The sequence below is a fragment of the Saccostrea cucullata genome, unplaced genomic scaffold (genome assembly GCF_032062105.1).
Source record: "Saccostrea cucullata isolate Sc308-1 unplaced genomic scaffold, CSIRO_AGI_Scuc_v1 ctg1110, whole genome shotgun sequence".
Lineage (NCBI taxonomy): Eukaryota > Metazoa > Mollusca > Bivalvia > Ostreida > Ostreidae > Saccostrea > Saccostrea cuccullata.
In genome coordinates, this window is record NW_026925183.1 from 81,779 (window position 1) to 102,867 (window position 21,089).

Genomic DNA, 21,089 nt, shown 5'->3' on the forward strand with positions numbered 1-21,089 from the left:
GCGAGTAACCGGTTACTAAAAATCGTCCGATTTGCCAACACTAATTTCTATGTAAAACTTTGGTCGGCCATTGTGGCCCCGCCCTACCCCCGGGGGTCATGATTTGAACAAACTTGAATCTACACTACCTGAACATGCTTCCATATAAATATGATGAATCATGGCTTTGTCATTCTTGAGAAGAAGATTTTTAAAGAATTTTCCTATATATTTCTATGTAAAACTTTGGTCGGCCATTTTGGCCCCGCCCTACCCCCGGGGGTTATGATTTGAACAAAGTTGAATCTACACAACCTGAACATGCTTCCATATAAATATGATGAATTATGGCTTTGTCATTCTTGAGAAGAAGATTTTTAAAGAATTTTCCTATATATTTCTATGTAAAACTTTGGTCGGCCATTTTGGATCCACCCTGCCCCCGGGGGGTCATGATTTGAACAAACTTGAATCAATACTTCCTGAGCATGCTTCCATATAAATATGATGAATTATGGCTTTGTCATTCTAGAGAAGAAGATTTTTAAAGAATTTTCCTATATATTTCTATGTAAAACTTTGGTCGGCCATTGTGGCCCCGCCCTACCCCCGGGGGTCATGATTTGAACAAACTTGAATCTACACTACCTGAACATGCTTCCATATAAATATGATGAATTATGGCTTTGTCATTCTTGGAGAAGAAGATTTTTAAAGAATTTTCCTGTATATTTCTATGTAAAACTTTGGTCAGCCATTTTGGCCCCGCCCTACCCCCGGGGGTTATGATTTGAACAAAGTTGAATCTACACAACCTGAACATGCTTCCATATAAATTTGATGAATTATGGCTTTGTCATTCTAGAGAAGAAGATTTTTAAAGAATTTTCCTATATATTTCTATGTAAAACTTTGGTCGGCCATTGTGGCCCCGCCCTACCCCCGGGGGTCATGATTTGAACAAACTTGAATCTACACTACCTGAACATGCTTCCATATAAATATGATGAATCATGGCTTTGTCATTCTTGAGAAGAAGATTTTTAAAGAATTTTCTTGTATATTTCTATGTAAAACTTTGGTCAGCCATTTTGGCCCCGCCCTACCCCCGGGGGTTATGATTTGAACAAAGTTGAATCTACACAACCTGAACATGCTTCCATATAAATATGATGAATTATGGCTTTGTCATTCTTGAGACGAAGATTTTTAAAGAATTTTCCTATATATTTCTATGTAAAACTTTGGTCGGCCATTTTGGCCCCGCCCTACCCCCGGGGGTCATGATTTGAACAAACTTGAATCTACACTACCTGAACATGCTTCCATATAAATATGATGAATCATGGCTTTGTCATTCTTGAGAAGAAGATTTTTAAAGAATTTTCCTATATATTTCTATGTAAAACTTTGGTCGGCCATTTTGGCCCCGCCCTACCCCCGGGGGTTATGATTTGAACAAACTTGAATCTACACAACCTGAACATGCTTCCATATAAATATGATGAATTATGGCTTTGTCATTCTTGAGAAGAAGATTTTTAAAGAATTTTCCTATATATTTCTATGTAAAACTTTGGTCGGCCATTTTGGATCCACCCTGCCCCCGGGGGGTCATGATTTGAACAAACTTGAATCAATACTTCCTGAGCATGCTTCCATATAAATATGATGAATTATGGCTTTGTCATTCTAGAGAAGAAGATTTTAAAAGAATTTTCCTATATATTTCTATGTAAAACTTTGGTCGGCCATTGTGGCCCCGCCCTACCCCCGGGGGTCATGATTTGAACAAACTTGAATCTACACTACCTGAGGATGTTTCCCCATAAGTTTCATCTTTCCTGGCACAGTGGTTCTTGAGAAGAAGATTTTTAAAACATGCCATCAAATTTTCATTAATTCCCAATTATCTCCCCTTGAATGAGGGCTTGGCCCTTCATTTGAACAAACTTGAATCCCCTTCACCCAAGGATGCTTTGTGGCAAGTTTGGTTGAAATTGGCCCAGCGGTTCTTGAGAAGAAGTCGAAAATGTGAAAAGTTTACGGACAGACAGACGGACAGACAGACGGACAGACAGACAGACGGACAGACGGACGCCGGACAAAATGTGATCAGAAAAGCTCACTTGAGCCTTCGGCTCGGGTGAGCTAAAAACGAAATTAATATATAAAGATAAACGAAATTATTAAATAAAGAAAAACGAACTGATTTATTTAATAATTTCGTTTTTCTTTATTTAATAATTTCGTTTTTCTTTATATATTAATTTTGTTTTTTTTTTTTTTTTAATAATTTCGTTTCCGTTTATATAATAATTTCGTTTTTCTTTATATATATTAATTTCGTTTCTCTTTATATATTAATTTTGTTTTTCTTTATTTATTTTTGGTTTGCACTATTGGGCTTCCGTACAGATCTGTAGCTATCCGGAAAAATATATATTGATCATCCGGTCTATCAATATATATTTTTCCGGATAGCTACAGATCTGCAGCTATCATTGAGAGTGATGTCTCTTGGCGGTGGAAATAAATAAAGCGTTTACAGAGGTAAACAAAAGCACATGTGTTTTTAAACGGAAAGAATCAACAATAATGCAAGAAAGAGAAGCAATGATAGCTTTGTATACATTGTGTAAACTAAAGGTCAGACAGTCAACAGGTCGTCATTTATCATAGTTATGCTGGGAAGGGCAAAGATGCGACATGTGCTGAAATTTGCGAAAGCTAGGCTGGTAACCGAATAAGAACAGTTCTATAGGTCATGTGAAGGAGGCACCGTTTAAGAATAAGTCACATTATCCAACGATGGGGTTTACGATGAGAAACCGATGCGTTTTTTGATGAAAATGGCGTGGTTGCCGGCCGGGCACCACTAGTGATCGGACGGTGACTGAGGCCATTTTGCGAATCGGTGGGGTCATCGGTAGGAAATAATTCGTAGTTAAAATTCAGCGATGTCTCCAACGATGCCTTACATCGCTCCTCATCGGCAACCCACCATTAACAGATCTTTCAAGGATCGGCCGATGTATGCCAGAGCATCGTCCAATATCCCTTGAATCTGAGGTCATCGGTTAGTTAAGTGGTGTTCAACAGATAACGACCGATCATCGGTCGATGTTCGACCAAACACTGGCCCGTAGTCGACCGATTTACGAACAATGTTCACCAATGTATGAGCGATGTAACATACATCGGCCGATTATCCTGGAACATCGTTTTATGATTAGCAATGCATCACTGGGCCTTTGTAAGTCCGGCCGGGAACCACGCCATTTTTCTCATAAAACGCATTGGTTGTCCGTCGTATACCCATCGCTGGATTTTGTGACTGATACTTTAAGGACTACTTGGCCGGTGTGGACCGATGTTGGGACATCGCTAACACCACGGATTACCACCGATTACCACCGGTCTACGGCTACCGGCCGGGAAATGTGACCTAGGCATTAGTAACTACGAATAAAAGTTATTATAAATCCATACCATACAAATATATTTATGACAATTTGTTTCCAATAACGTAAATTACATGATAGAAACTCTTGATCATTGTGAATGATATTTAGGTGTTAAGGGAAGTAACTCATATAAGCTAACAGAACTGGAATTTCTGTGTCTTGTTTCTATATTTTGCATTTTCAGCCAAAATATATACATGTCTTCGGATATAAGGATACAACAATGTATTTTATTCAAAACGTCTATGAAATAAATGGGTTTAATTTAGGGAAATCGTATAATTAAAAATTATGTAGGTCCTTTTTATCTACATTTTACATAGGAAATGCATTGACTCTGATTAGGAATTGTGAAAGCATTGATTCGACAAAATCTAAAAAGAAAGGCTGGCTTGATGGGTTAAATGAACTAGAATTAAACATGTTTGATACCATTAAACATGTTCAAAAATTCTTGAAATTTTCTATACAAAAACCAGAATCATTGCCAATGTCCTTAAATGTGATGAAAAATTTTCATTCTCATTGAGCTCTTTTACCTAGACTTAGTGCTACATGTATGCATATATGTATAGATGTTTTTTTATTATTAATATTTTAGTATATATACTTTAAAAGTTCCACTTTCTTTTACTTAGAAAACATAGAATTGCCGCTCAGGTAAATTCCCGGAAATGAAAAAAAAAAACTATGTCTGATATGAAAACAAAAAATTTTGAAAATGAAATAAAAAAAAAATGTCGAAAATGCTATGCATATTTCCGGAAATGAAATGCAGCGAAGTGGATATTTTGATAAGCAATGGTGCCTCTTTCAAAATTATGAATTTCATGGCCTCTGGTTTAAAACATGAAGCAAATTCAATTGTTGGAAAGTTGTTGCATGCATGATGCTCATGTGACCTATAAGGCCCATGGGCCTCTTGTTTAATTTTCAGCAGTCTTTTTTTTTAAAGGTACATGTATTCTGTGGTCGACCTGAATTCCTCTTCCCTTCTGGTATGTTCGAATCATTATTTCCAACTAAGAAGGACCTCGATAGACTTTTTAAAATATATATCATGTATATACTACCTATATAAAGTTAAAGTGATATATGGTGTATTTTCGTTAAGTTAATTAGACTAACTAAAATTAGAAAGATTTTTCTATTTGTTATGCGCTGCATTTCATTTCCGGAAATATGCATAGCATTTCCGACATTATTTTATTTCATTTCCGCCATTTTTTTTTTTTCATTTCCGACATAATTTTATTTTCATTTCCGGAATTTACCTGTGCGGCAATTCAATGTTTTCTAAGTAAAAGAAATTAGAATTTAAAGTGTTTATACCAAAATATAATAAAAAAAAAAAAACATCCATACATATATGCATACATGTAGCACTAAGTCGAAGTAAAAGCGTTCAATGAGCATGAAACTTTCTCACCGCATTTAGTGTGCACTAAATTAAATGTCAGTGACAGCACCATACTTATGTCCAAGTCACTGATGGATTTACAAAATTGGATTTCATGAATTTATTTAGGATTTATTCCTTTCGATTTGTCATAAGTTAAGTTATCAAATCTGTTACTATAAGTACTACATGTACATATGTATTTGAAAAATGTCGGAAATGAAAACAAAATAATGTCGTAAATGAAAACTAAAAAATGTCGGAAATGAAAATTTGATAATTACCTAAAATTCCGGAAATGAAATGCAGCCTTGTAAATTTTGTTATGTTAATTTATATAAAGATAGGACTTTCCTGTAAATAACGCAATTTAAATCAGTCCCGTTTAATAGATATTAGAGATTTAAAACAATAAACTAATTATTTCCGACTCGGATAAAAATATCAGATACGGTTTAAAATCAATTTAACCTATAGAAACTTGGGGTTATTATACCCCCCGCTTGAAAAGCGGGAGGGGTATATAGTGATCGGGATTTCCGTCCGTCCGTCCGTCTGTTACGCTTCTTCTCTTAGGAGGTGCACAATGGCAATATGTCATAAAGATTCTGTGAAAGTTTAATTAAAATTCAACCAGTAGTATAATAGGAGTTGCGGATAAGAGATGGGTAACCCAAAGCGTAACAGACGGATCGACGGACGGAAATACCGATTACTATATACTTTTCAAGCGGGGGTATAAAAAGCGTGGTTTAAGTTCATTATACCCCCCGCTTGAAAAGTGGGAGGATATATAGTAATCGGTATTTCCGTCCGTCCGTCTGTTACGCTTTGGGGTACCCATCTCTTATCCGCAACTTCTCTCAAACCACTGAAGGAAATTTGATGAAACTTTCACAGAATCTTTATTACATATTGCCATTGTGCACCTCCTATTTTACTCTTTGATCTGATGTATATTTTGGATTTTCCAGAGGAAAACATTGATACTGCTTTTATATTCATATGGGAGGCGGGGGGTATTATTTAGTGAGCTCATTGCTAACAGTACCTCTAGTTTATCTTCATTTCTCAATATAAAAATTAATATGAAATCATTAATCAGTGATTTGTGGGATGGATAAACTAAACATATTGAGAAATTTAAATAGCAATCATCAGACAAAAACACACTGATTACAAAGAGTGCCCTCTGCACATGCTCACTAAACTGATAGGTAACCAGGAAGTATAAACATCAAACCGAAAGTACTTCCCAGTCAGGTGAATATTAGGGTGGGAAGATAAAATGTTTATTCTTTCCCAATAGTTAGTCTTGAAAGGTTGGAACTAAACAGGTAATGCAATATTGTAACAGATTTTCTAAACAGTTTTATCATTACAGTTTACAAATCAATTAAGTTAAAACACGTACCCCTTTAGTCAAGGTTATCATTGTAATTAAACCTTTCAAAGTCAGATTTGTTTCTTATGTAAATCTATACAGTATTTAGAAACTACTCTAACATTTCAAATGTTCTACAATGTAGGCGTATAAAAATTGAAATAATTGTTTAGCCGTTTAATACATATACTACACGTGACTTTCATTACATTTTATTAAGAACTGTTTTTAAAATTACTATTTCAGTTCCAATCCTTTAAGCAAGGCAATGGCCACTCCTACTTCCTGGGCTCAGGAGGTCATAACCTGTGACCTTTGTCCTAAGCCTACTCAGCAGTTCTGTAACAACTGTCAGATCAGTTTATGTGTGGACTGTGTCAGTAAACATGTGGACAAATTCAAATCCCAAACACATGACATTGTTCATTTCACCAACAGAAAGATCCAGCCAGTATTTCCTGATTGTAAGGTTCACCCCAACCAGAGATGTGAGGCCCACTGCCAACAGTGTCATGTCCATGTTTGTCTGAAATGCATTCTCAGTTCCCATAAAAGTCACAGTATTGTGGAGATGCAAGAGATTTTCAATGAAAAGAAAAATTACATTGAAAAAGAAAACCAAGAAATTGAATTCATCATTATTCCCAAGTACAAAAAGAAAATGGACAATATAGCAGGCAAAATCTCCATATCAACAGCAAAGTTTGATGAACTGGAAAAAGAAGCAGAAAAACACAGAAAACTTTGGCATCAAGAAGTAGATAACATCTTCAACAAAGTTAGCTCCATGATCGAGTCCACAAAGGAAAACTTTATCACTTCTCTAAAATCTCATCAATCAAAGTTTAAAAATCTTATTCCAGATATGATGCAAACTGTTGAACAAAACAAAGAAATCTTAAAGACCAACAGAGTGTCTGATGTCAACAACTACAAATCTAAATTGACAGAATACAGAGACATACCAGCTGATATTGATGTCAAAATTCCTTCAATGAATACAAGTACAGCCCAAGGGAGAGAACTAAACATAGAATTAGGAGAATACAAGGCTAAATTGACACAGACAGCATTATCCAGTCTGACAGATGAAGTCTCCTATTTGTCTATGAAGGAGTTATTAGACAAAGCCAGAGTGATAGCCACCATTCCTTCTGGAGTTAAACCATTATTCCAAGTGGCCTGTGTAGGAACAGATGAGGTCTGGGCTGTTGGTATTGACGGAGTTATAAGATGTGTTAACATACATGGGTCTCTACATGAATCTGTTACCACCACAAGTCATTACAGTCCAAATGACATCTGTGTGACCAAACAGGGAGAACTTATTTACATTGATTCTGACAGTAAAACAGTGAACATTGTTAGAAGAAGAAGGTCAAAGGTACTGATCACTCCACCACGTGGCTGGGCACCAGAAAGACTGTGCTGTACAAGGGCTGGAGACATACTGGTCAATGTGTCTAGTGAATATCAAAACAAAATACTTCGTTATCAGGGGAAAATACTGAAACAAGAAATTTATATCGATGAACATAGAAATCTAATCTTTAAAGAAGGAAATAGTGTATTAAATCTGGCAGAGAACAACAATGGAGACATCTGTGTCTCTGATTGTAATGCTGACATTGTGGTTGTGATGGACAAGACAGGAAGAGTTAGATTCCGATATGATGGTACACCAGCAAGGAGAAAGAAGAAATTTGATCCTAGAAAAATAGTGACAGACTCTATGAGTCAGATCATTGTGATCGATTATAACAATGCCTGTCTACATATCCTTGATCAGGATGGACAGTTACTGAGATGTCTTGACAAGTGTTGTTTAGATAAACCCATTGGATTGAGTGTGGACAGTGAGGGAAGGCTGTGGGTAGGATTATTTGGTTCAGGAGAAATTAAAGTGATTCAGTACATGGAATAAACATAGTCTGTTTGTAAAAAGATAATTTTAACAAGATAATAAAAAAAATTTGTAAATGTTTTATGAAATTTTATTGTAAACACATTATTCTGCATAATAATGAAACAACTTGTTTCCAGGTTATTATATGACAGGGCCATTTGCAAGTATGTTTTGAACGAAGTATATGTAATACATTGTATATGCTGGTATCCGACTAAATTTAAGTGTTGCCAGTTTGAGACTTAATCCAAATGTTGCCAGCTTCAGACTTTAAACCAAGTACTGCCAGCTTTAGACTTAATCCAAGTGTTGCCTAAACCAATCCAAGATATTCATACAGGAATCGGCTGCAGCTTCTACTGATGACAGTTGTCTTTGCAGCCAATTAACCTACAGAAAGATAGAGTTTTAAGTACAAATGAATGGATTTTTTTCTTTAAAGGTAGAAATACAATTTTCAAAATATTTTTCTTTATTAACATGAATAAAATGCACTTCTTTGTACAAATTTCTTTTCATGTTTGTTCAATCATGATGCAGTGATACACAAAAAATACACTTATAGTTCCATTTAGATATAGAATGTTGAGATTAGGAAAAGGGCAAAATGGAAATGAAAATAAAGGTTGGATATCACGGTGAAAGGTAAGATCAGACAAGTTTGACTGTATGTTGGGTGTTAGATCAGTTTGTGTCTGTATGTGATTGACTTAATTTCTTAAAAATATGCAGCTTTGGTGAAAACTTCTGAGTGACATATGATAGGGCGTTCATATTTGACGTATTATGCCATAAATAATGACATCTCAACCGCAAATCAAAGACACCGAAAGCGGGGAACCACATTTCTTTGAATTTTCTTATGATTTTCAATATTTCAACATCTTTTCCTTTTAAGAATGAGAGAATTTCTAATTTATAAACATAGCATCAAATTAAGAAATTAAGTCCGCGATTTCTTGAATGTTGCAGGATAACCTCCGTGGAGGAGAAATGTTGATAAAATTAGCCGAGATATTTTATATTTCTAACAACATTTCGAGACCGAGGAACAGTCCCGCTTAGCTATGTTCATTCATCGGCTACTTTATGCAATATGCAGTTTTAAGACTGTGAAAGACAGCACATCAATGTGGTCTAGATAAGATTAAGTATTTCATTCTAGAGTTAAATATTCATTTCAACTGTACAGGTTCAAAAAGTGTTTCTGGTCTGATAATTTTTGATGTTCGTGATTTATTGGAGAATAATGTTTGCAACATTTCTTTGATCTGGGCAATAATCGTAGTAGAATACCCAGTATATACAAAGAGAAATGACTCTGTTTGATAATTGCCATTTAAATTTTTCAAAAGCTCTATTCATTCACAAATCACTAATTACAATGAGAGTACATACTCAATAAACTGATAGGTAACCAGGAAGTATAAATGTCTGAGCAAAACTAGTTTTCAGTCAAGTGAATAGTAGGGTGGGGAGATAAACTGTTTATACTTTCATAACAGTAACAAGTCGTTTTGAAAGGTTGGAACTACAAACTTAAGGTAATTCAACAGATTTTCAACATATTTTATCTTTATAAAAAGATAAAAAATAATCTGTAAGTCAACTTAATAATTGTTATCCCTTTCAAAATTATAGAAATTGTTTCTTATGGAAATCTATACAGTATAGATCGAAACAATTCTAAAATTTCAAATGTTCTACAAAGCGGTTTAAAAAGTTGAAGTTGTTGATGTTTAAAATGGTTGTTTCATATATTTACATCTACTAAATGTGACTTTTATCCGGAACTATTTTCAAAAAAGCTTTTTCAGTTCCGATCCGTTGCAAGAAAATGGCCACTCCCTCTTCCTCAGGAGGTCATAACCTGTGACCTTTGTGTTAAGCCTACTCAGCAGTTCTTTAACAACTGTCAAGTACGTTTATGTGTGGACTGTGTCAAAAAACATGGGTCAAATTCAAATCTCAAATACACGACATTTCACCAACAGGAAGATGCAGCCAGTGCTTTCTGAGAGTAAAGTCCACTCCAACCAGAGATGTGAGGCCCACTGCCAGCAGTGTCACGTCCAAGTCTGTCTGAAATGCATTCTCAGTTCCTATAGTGGACACAATATTGTGGAAATACAAGAGATTTTCAATGAAAAGAAAAGGGAAATTGTAAAAGAAAACCAAGAAACTGAATCCAACATTATTCCCAAGTACAGAAAGAAAATGGGCAGTATAGCGAGGAAAATATCAACATCAATAGCAAGGTTTAATGAACTGGAAAAAGACGTAGAAAAAAAGAAAAGAAAATTGTGGCATCAAGAAGTAGATAACATCTTTAACAAAGTTAGCTCCTTGATGAAGTCCACAAGAGAAAACTCTCTCTCTCTCCTCTCTACAATCGTACCAATTCAAGCTCAAAAATCTTAATCCAGATATGATGCAAACAACTGAACAAAACAAACAAAGTGTCTGATGTCAACAACTACAAATCCAAACTGAGAGTACCTGCTGATATTGATGTCAAAATTCCTTCACTAATTACAAATACAGTCCAAGGTAGAGAACTCGGCATAGCGTTAGGAGAATACAAGGCTACATTAACACAGACGGTATAATTCAGTCTAACAGATGAAGTCTCCCGTTTGTCTATGAGAGAATTATTGGACAAAGCCAGAGTGATAGCCACCATTCATACTGGAGTTGAACCTTTATGGCATGTGGTTTGTGTAGGAACAGATGAAGCTTGGGTTTATAGTGATGACAAAGTTATAAGGCGTGTTGACATACGTGGATCTGTACAGGAATCTGTTACCAGCACATCCTGTTGACATACTATCCTGGTGACATCTCTGTGACCAGACAAGGCTAACTGATTTACACGGATAATTTCAATCATACTGTGAACATTGTCAGAAGAGGAAGGTCAGAGATACTGATCACCCAACCACAGGGCGGGACACCAAATGGACTGTGCTGTACAAGGTCAGGGTACATACTGGAGAGAATTAGAGAAAATGAAGCTAAAAGAATAAAACGTAATTATCTTCCAACTTCATGGCCTATAAGAACTACTCCTATACATGTACTGGCGATAGATATTTAGACTTAAAAAAGTTCACATTGTGTTGCATGTTTTTAAAAAGTACATATTTTCTGTTTTGTCTTTCATTAATTAGAATACTAAGTAAATACATGTATGGAAGTTTGCATACTGATACATCACTTAACTGCTTATTAATAAGTATATAATATTATTTGGTGCCCCTAAAGCCAATAAAAATGTGTATCTGAATGCAAAACATAGATCAAATTAAACATCTTTAAAAAAGTGAATGGTACAAAGGTATTAATTTTCAAGCAGAATTTCAGAGAAGCAAGAATAAATTTTTAAAAAAAAATATATGTCAGATACCGTATACATGTATTTGATCTATGTGTCAATTTTTTTCTTTAAAAGGACGAACTATACAACGTATACCTACCTGTGTTTTAATTTCAAACTTTCAGTGTAAAAATTGAAATTGATATTAAGTAAATACTCTGCAGTGTTTTTATTGTGCAATACAAATCTTCTTTAAACAGAAAACGAAGCCCAGATTTTTATGAAATACGTAGTAATTCATCAGATTATACATACTAGTCAATAAAATGTGCTCAAGAGATCTTGAGGAGAAGATTTTGATAATGTAATCTAGCTTTTCTCAGTTAACCATTTTGGAGAAATGATGTGTGATTTTTTGGAGGACTTTGCTTTAGCATACCTAAGGCATTTCTCTTTAATATTAAAAATGTGCTATCATAGTGATATGATGTAATGATATGAACTGTTTTCCTTTCTAGTTTTTCAAGAATAAACGGCACATTCGTTTCCCATCATTTATTTCCATCAACATTGGTATTGGAAAAGAGAACAAGGGAAAAGTGGGAAAAGATTGACTGCAACAAACAAAATAAACAGAACTTACAATGTTGTACGTTATACAAATGTGACTGAAATGACGAATGACAATATTCAACTGACTGATATACTGAGTACAGAATTACAAATACTTTGTCATAAACTAGTACTGCATAATAGTATTAAATGGTATAAGTGAATAAAACTTTATAAATGACGTTAACTTATAACCTGTGAGAATGCTCATTTACATCATTATGCTCAAACTGAAGATTAACCTTATTATTTACTCCAAAAATACAGTATACAAAAAGATATGAAGTTAAAACTGCATTTAGACAATCATAAAAGAGGTAATTACCGTGATTATTTTCCAACTCGCCCAAAAGGTATGAGAATAAACAGCTCAAAATCAAAACAGCTTTTGGTAAACATCAAAAATCGTGCAAACATGGCGGGTTAACACGTCAGAATCATGAAAATTTCTATTCTGATAAAATTGGAAAATATCAATAAATGAATCCGGATAAATTTGGATAATACCACAAAATCAATCTTACATATATCTTAATTTAACATAAAAAAGAGAATTCCAAACAACTGTGACGGTTTTGGTTTTTTACAGTACATTTAATTTGTCATACACAGAATATTTAGTGCATTTAAATACCTTTTAACATTTTCCGATAGGCAAAGCTGATGTTAAAAGTCCTGTATTTGTAACTTTGTAACTTTATTTGTTTACACATGTGCTCAGGTTAAATTTACCTCCATTTTGGCTGTCGTTCCAAACTTATTTTGTATCCTGACTTTTCATTGGTTGACAGATAGTACTTGAACATATCAGAAATCATTTTAGATATTCACATTACTATTTCAAAGCTACTTAGTTAGAATGATTTTTATTGGTCAGAGTTTATATATAAACGGTAACAGCGGCATTTTCAAGTCACTCTAGGCTAAAGAACCCACAGGTTCAAGCTTACTCTTCTTAGCTCTTAGGGTTTAATCCCGGACTGCTCGTGCAGTCTTATTTTTTTTGTTTAGGACACTGTCTAAATTCTGTAAAATGTAATAAGGTCCTTAGCTCTAGAGTCACATTGGTTCAAGGATGAATTAGATATCCCTAGGCCTTTATAGTGTTATTTATAATAACTAAATTGCCTTGTCCCTTGTGTAATAAATAGGGCTTTAGGAAATTTTCAGTCTACTTGCATAGAGTCTCACTATAATTTTTAGGGTGTTGTATGGAATCATAAAATCTCTTAGGTGTATGGAAGCTCACTCCCATCTATTTTGGTAGATTTTTCTTAGGGCATCACACTCATTTTTCCTCCATTATATTTTTGTTATCAAATTATTTACTTTGTTATTATTTATTCAGTTATTAATTTATTTTTCTACCTCAATTTTTTTATTTACATTTTGAGATTATTTTGGAAACTTATTTGTTATTTGTTGTCAACTACAAATTATTCAGTTATCACCATAATAAATTAACTGTTAAAAATTTAAATTTTCTTCTTATTTCAAGGTGTTGATCATAATCTAGGAATCTCAGAACCTGGGTTGAATAAAACAAACAGGACCAGTCATTATACGATTAAATAGTTTGTGGGCTTAGTCTGTTCCTTAGTATTACTAAGTAAAGTTTAAGATCAAGTTTATCATTTATATATATATACTTTGGGACAGATCGAGTACACTTTACGTCCATAGATAAACTGGTCCCCGTTACATTTTTGGTGCCGTGACCAGGATTCCTAGACAGAAACCATGACTTCACCTTTATTCAGCTTCCATACATCAACCCCTAAGGAAAGTGGTGCTAGACCTAAGGTCTTGAGTCAGGGTGCTAGAAATAAAGATCTAGATGATAGCTTTGATAATGATTTTGTAGCCCTTGAGAAAGAGCATGAAAGTATGTGTCTGGAAGATGCAGAGAAAGAGTTTGAAGAGCTCAAAGCTCGTTTCAATAGGTATAAGCAAGATCTGGAAGAGAGTAGAGCCTCGAGTGAGAGTGACAAAGTAGAGTCTACTGATAAAAAGCAAGATAAGAAGGTCTCTTTTGAATTACCTACACAGGATGCTCACTTTTTAGAGAGTAGGGAGATACAGTTAGAAAGGGATGCTTTGCTTAAGAGAATACAGGAATTAGAACAAGTAGAATTAGAATTATCTGCACAGTTAGACCGTCACAATAGATTGCACTTTGTTCCATCACCACCAGATAGGTTTGCATTTGTACCAGAGACACCACATGCAAATAGAGCTATATCTACACTGGGTACAGCACATGTAGACAGGGTTAACTTTGTACCAGAAACACCACATGCCCACAGAGCTACATCTACACAGAGTACACCACAAACAGACAGGTCTACACCTAGACACCATTTTTCACCATCTGATAGGTTTACACCTGTAGATAGATCTTTTGTCAGTAGTTCATTTCAAGGTCACCCTATTAGGAAAGAGAAAGAACCTGATAAGTTTGATGGGAGAACAGTTGAATGGAAAGATTTCATAGTACACTTTGAACAGGTTTCAGATTGGAATAAGTGGACTTATCATGAGAAGTCTCAACAGTTGGTTATGTGCTTAAGGGGTGAAGCTCAGAAACTATTGGGCGACCTCACAGTTGAATTAAGATCAGATTATGATAAGCTTAGGTCTATCTTGACAAAGCGGTTCAATCCACAAGAATTGGTCATAGCTCATAGGTGTGAATTCAGATCACGTAGACGAAAACAAGGTGAAAGTCCTTCAGATTATGGGTATGCTCTCAGAAGGTTAGGTTGTCTAGCATTTCCTGATATGACTTATGAAGATAGGGAAAATAACATTCTAGAACAGTTCATCAATGGCATAGGCAATTCGGCAATTCATGATCATGTTATTTTTCACCATCCTAAAACCTTAGAGGCTGCCATTTCATTAGCTATTGAATTTGAGTCCGTTAAGGGTCCACAATTGTCTATTGTCAAACCAGTTCATGTAGATGACATTGTGAATACAGTTCAGTCAAAGGGTGAAAGTGAATCTAAGAAACAAGAACCCCTTAAAGAAATGTCAGAGTTAATGAAGTTAATGCAGGCTTGTGTAGATAAACTTTCAAAACTCAGACCACCAAGAGGAGGTAAGAGACACTCAGGGAACATGACACACACAGAATGTTACAATTGTCATAATTTTGGGCACATAGCCAGACACTGTCCAAACAAGGACAGTTCCACACAGAGAAACACTCAACAAACAGACAAACCTACAAAACAGGAAAAACTAGTTGGGGCTGCTCTTAACGCCCATAGTGCAGCCCAGAGTTGTAATGAAAATAAGAGCAAAAGTATCAAAATCAATGTTTTAAGAAGGTCTTGTCTACTTGCACATTGTCTGTTAGGGAATGATGTACATAAGTTTTTAGTTGACACTGGTTCAATGGCAAGTATTTTATCAAAGGATGTATATTTACAGTTGGAAAATAGACCTAGGATAGGAACAACTGATGTTATTCTCACTGCAGCAGATGGAAGTAACTTGAGAATTCTAGGGAAAGTTGACCTTCAGTTTAGTCTTAGTGGAATAAGTTTTTGTCATGAATTCATTGTTGCTGAGATAGATGACCTTCAGGGTATCTTTGGAATGGATTTTCTAGAGCAAAATGATGCATCAATTCAGATTGGCAAAGGCTTATTAAAAATAGCCGGTCAACAAATTCAGTTGGACAGAGAACAAATTTCTGTTTGCACTAGAGTCAAGTTATCTAAAAAGATAGTTGTACCTCCTGATAGTGAAATTGTTGTTTCAGGTTATGCTGTTGGTTTGAAGGACAAATCTGTACATAATTTAGTTGAGCCTTTTAAATTTTTACAGCAAAAGGGTCTATTGGTTGCTAGGACTTTGGTCAATCCAGAAAACATTTTGTTTTCAGTTGTAAATATTACAGATAGGCCTGTTAGAGTTGACAAGAATGCCACAGTTGCTTCATTACAGCCTGTAGATATTGTTGAGTCAAGTACTGAGTCAGTTGATGTGTCATCTGAGTTGCCAGAACATTTACAAGTTTTGTTTGAGAAATCATCTGTTGGTTTGACTGAAGAACAAAAATCAATATTGTTCGAGTTGCTAGTTTCGTACAAAGACATATTTGTGGGACCTGATGGAAAATTTGGTAGGACAAAGTTAGTCAAACACAGTATTGATACTGGGGATAGCAAGCCAATTAAAATTCCCCCTCGTAGGTTGCCATATGCACAAAAAGAAATTGTAGAAAAAGAAATTCAGAAAATGCTTGAATATAATATCATTGAACCAAGTGAAAGTCCCTGGTCTGCTCCTTTGTTATTGGTCGAAAAGAAAGATAAAACCTGGAGGTTTTGTGTAGATTATAGGCAACTAAATAAGGCTACCAGAAAGGATGCATATCCTTTACCCCGAATTGACGAATCCCTTGATTCTTTAGCAGGTGCTTCATGGTTTAGTACCCTTGATCTTGTGTCAGGATATTGGCAGTGTGAAATGGAAGAAAAAGATAAGCCCAAAATTGCATTTTCTACACATATGGGTCTTTTTCAATTTCAAGTGTTACCCTTTGGAATATCAAATGCCCCAAGTTGTTATGAAAGACTTATGGAATTGGTTTTAAGAGGTCTTAGATGGGAAACATGTCTTTGCTACCTGGATGACATTATTGTATTTGGTTCTAGTTTTGAGCAAGCTGTTCAAAATCTGAAGTTGGTTTTTGATAGGCTCAGATCTGCCAATTTGACTTTAAAACCTTCAAAATGTGTGTTATTTCAGCAGAAAGTCAATTTCTTAGGTCATGTTGTGTCTAGCAAAGGGATACAATGTGATCCCGGCAAGATTGAAAGTATTCAGACTTGGCCTGTACCTAGCAATGCTACTGAAGTTCGTAGTTTCTTGGGTCTCGCAGGTTATTACAGGAGGTTCATACCCGATTTTTCCACAATTGCAAGTCCCCTTACATATCTCACTAGAAAAAGGGCAAAATTTTGTTGGACCCCTGAACATCAAACTGCATTTAACAAACTTAAGGAATTACTAACTACAGCTCCCATTTTGGCTTATCCAGATAACAATTCAGAATTCATTCTTGATACTGATGCCAGTTCGACTGGACTTGGCGCTGTATTGTCACAGGTTCAAAATGGTGAGGAAAAAGTGGTCGCATATGCTAGTCGCACATTGAACAAACACCAAGCCAAATACTGCACAACATACAAAGAATTGTTAGCTGTCATTACTTTCATAAGACAATTCAGACACTTCCTCTGGGGTAGACACTTCACTGTCAGAACAGATCATGCCTCATTAATCTGGTTAAAGAATTTCAAGAACCCAGAAGGGATGTTAGCCAGATGGCTCTCTATCCTGGAAACATACTGTAAATGTATTATATTTGGCGTGTACGATATTTGGCGGAAATTGTATTTTCAACAAGTTGGCGTAGATTTAATTTAGCGCTTTGTGAATGTGCTTTACATAAACCTTTATACACAAAGCATTTAGTGATGTACTTGATTTAGCGGAGGCTACTTTCCGCGAAAGGCGCTAAAAAGAATACACAGCCAAATGTAATACGTTTACAGTATGACTTTAGCATCATACATAGACCTGGGAGGTTACACAACAATGCAGACAGTTTATCTCGTAGGCCAGCAAACTACTGTAAGCGTCTAGATTGTCCAGATTGTCATTCTGAGAATCACAGTTGTCTTCAGTCTCCAAACGAGTTGCCTAAAACAAAAGATTTATCAAAATCTGTCAAAAATAGAGTAGCTCCTTTAAGGACTATAGATAATGAGTCCGAATTAGGAGACCAGTCCAATACATCAACAGATTCTCTTAGTGGTAATCTTGAGGCAAACTGGTTACAACCTTGGTCACACGAAGAGTTATCTAACTTGCAACAGAATGAACATGCATTAAAACAAATTATTAGTCTGAAAGAAAAGTTCATTACAAAACCACCCCGTCATGTTGTATTAGATGCATCTCCAGAATTAAAAACACTTTGGGGATTATGGGAGTCATTAACAGTTGCTGACAATATCCTCTATTATAGATGGAAAAATTCAGATGATAGTGAAAAATTATTGTTAGTTGCTCCTAAGGAAATCAGATCTACAATATTTTACCAACTACATGAATCTAGAACTGCAGGACATTTAGGCAGAGAACGCACCATTAAGTCCATCAAACGAAGGGTTTATTGGCCAGGCATGTCTTCTGACATTAAACGTTGGTGTAAACAGTGTGATATGTGTGCAAGAGCTAAAAGTGGTCCAGGGTTAGGTAGATCAGCACTTTGTCAGTCAGTTACCGGTGCACCTTTAGATAGGGTTGGTATAGACATTGTAGGGCCTCTTCCTATTACAGGTGATGGAAATGAATATCTTATAGTTCTTTGCGACTATTTCACAAAATGGGTTGAAGCTTATGCAGTTCCCAATCATACTGCATTGACTGTAGGTGATAAAGTTGTCAATGAGTTTATTTGTAGATTTGGTGTTCCCAAGCAGATCCATTCTGATCAAGGTCGTGAGTTTGAGTCAGAATTGTTCTCAGTTTTATGTGAAAAACTTGGTATAGAGAAAACAAGGACTACACCTTATAGGCCACAGTCCGATGGGTTAGTAGAAAGATATAATAGGACGTTGCAACAAATGTTAGCCAGTTATGCAAATAAGAATAGGAACAATTGGGATGAGAATTTGCCTTTTCTTCTTATGGCGTATAGGTCTACAGTTCAAGAGAGTACTGGTTGTTCACCTAACTTGCTCATGTTTGGTCATGAAATTTCTAGTCCTACTGATCTTATATTAGGTAACCCTCAAGAAACCCCAAATCCCACTTGCCCAGTTGAATATGTGGAATGGTTGAGAAATGTTCTTTCTGAAACTCATGATTTTGTTAATGAAAATCTGAAGCGAGCCGCTGTAAAACAAAAGAAGTATTATGATAGAGGTCTTAAACCTAGACATTTTTCACAGGGTGATTATGTGTGGAGATGGTATCCTCCTACAGCAGGAGCTAAGTTAGCTTTAGGTTGGATAGGACCCTACAAAGTAATTAACAAACTTACAGAGGTGACCTACAGAATACAGAAAACACCTGAAAGTTCATGTATTGTAGTCCATGTAGACCACCTAAAACCTTATGAAGGTATTTCTCCCCCACCTAGTTGGATACCAGTAGTTACTCCCCTTGAAGAATCAATTTCTCAAGAAGTTACCCCTGACCCTGTAGATAATGAACTCTTGAGTGAAGAGGAGTCATTTTTAGCTGATTTTATTCCAGAACCCAGTCCTGAATATAAAAGGTCAAGAGTTGGGCCGTCGAATTAAACCAAGGGATATCTATTCTCCTTGAACCAATAAATCCCTTGTACATATATATATTTTAAAATGACATAATGTCATTTTTGTATTGATAGCACTTAATGAATATGTTTCCATTTTTTTTTATGTTGAGGTATTTTTTTTTTCTCTAAAATCTAAAACAACAGTATAAAAGTTTAAGAGTTTTCTAAGTCTCCATTCTGAAATTCTTCATATTATTGCTGTTTTGACTTTATTGGATACAGTCGATGAGAGATGTTTTATTTTGGAAATGAAACGCCGTAGTTGATTCATTTTATTAGTTATCTAGAAGTCAAACGGTTCTTAACAGTTATTTTTCATATCATTTTAGACTTATCCTATATCAGTAAAATAGACAATGATTCATTGAGAGAAATTGTGATTATTTTATTACAATTCCGTAGATGAACAAGTTTGAGTTATCTCCCTTTATTGTGTTGGAATTCAAAACCATTAAGTCAGACTTGTAATTGCTAGGAGTAATATTAGTAGAGGCCTCTACATACAAACAGTGCGTGTTTGAGAAGTGCATTAATTGCACGATAGTAATTATTGATATGTCTGACTTATTCCATTTGACAGCTTTTAGATATTACAATCTTTCATTAAGATGTAATTTTCAAATTTAATTTCAGTTTATGGAGTCACTAGGAACTTAAAATATATATTTACATAGTGATGTTAATGATTATTCTTAATATTTTAGTCATGGAGGATATTCTTGACTTACATCCTAATGATGAGGAAATGTGTGAGTTCCACGAGGAGGAGATGGGTGAAGAGTGGCCGGAGGGAGGCATGGCCTGTCCTGTTGTTGGATGCCCTTCGGGGACCCATCTGTTTAAGAAGTTAGGAAGTTACTGGTGCCACTTTCATCGCTTCCACAGGAGGCACATAACTCTCTACCACTGCCCACTATGTAGCCTAAAGGACATTAAAATGTCCGAGGTGCGCAGACACATGAAGAAGAGGCACCGCACTTCTTCAACACTCGACATCAGAAAAGAAACGGTCTTGAATAACAAATATGTGGACCCAGGAACTTTCAGAAGGCCGCGCCCAAGAGTGCACCGGGAGGAACGAGAGAGGGCAAGGGAGGAGAGGCAGAGGACAACAGCCGCCCCTTTGTTCTCACTCACAGAGGACCACAACCCTCGTGATGAAAAGTGCCCAGTGGGAGGGTTCCGGAAGTGAACTTTTAATTGTAGTTGATTATTACCGTATTTCCTTTTATTTTAATATAACAAAAAATTCATAAATTGTAATTTTTGTTTTAAGGGGGGAGGAGTGTGACGGTTTTGGTTTTTTACAGTACATTTAATTTGTCATACACAGAATATTTAGTGCATTTAAATACCTTTTAACATTTTCCGATAGGCAAAGCTGATGTTAAAAGTCCTGTATTTGTAACTTTGTAACTTTATTTGTTTACACATGTGCTCAGGTTAAATTTACCTCCATTTTGGCTGTCGTTCCAAACTTATTTTGTATCCTGACTTTTCATTGGTTGACAGATAGTACTTGAACATATCAGAAATCATTTTAGATATTCACATTACTATTTCAAAGCTACTTAGTTAGAATGATTTTTATTGGTCAGAGTTTATATATAAACGGTAACAGCGGCATTTTCAAGTCACTCTAGGCTAAAGAACCCACAGGTTCAAGCTTACTCTTCTT

At 35.5% G+C, this 21,089-nt stretch overlaps 1 protein-coding gene across 1 annotated transcript; it reads left to right on the top strand.

Moving 5' to 3' along the window:
• The first annotated feature begins 6,079 nt into the window (after positions 1-6,079).
• On the top strand, positions 6,080-8,153 carry LOC134268251 (uncharacterized). The gene is made up of 2 exons (XM_062750442.1): positions 6,080-6,182; positions 6,491-8,153. Exon 2 carries the CDS (start codon positions 6,498-6,500, stop codon positions 8,151-8,153), a length of 1,656 nt encoding a protein of 551 aa, XP_062606426.1. The 5' UTR covers positions 6,080-6,182; positions 6,491-6,497.
• The last annotated feature ends 12,936 nt before the right edge of the window (positions 8,154-21,089 follow it).

Coding starts and splice junctions, on each gene's coding strand:
- LOC134268251 (XM_062750442.1), top strand. CDS start 6,498: ATGGCCACTCCTACTTCCTGGGCTCAGGAGGTCATAACCTGTGACCTT.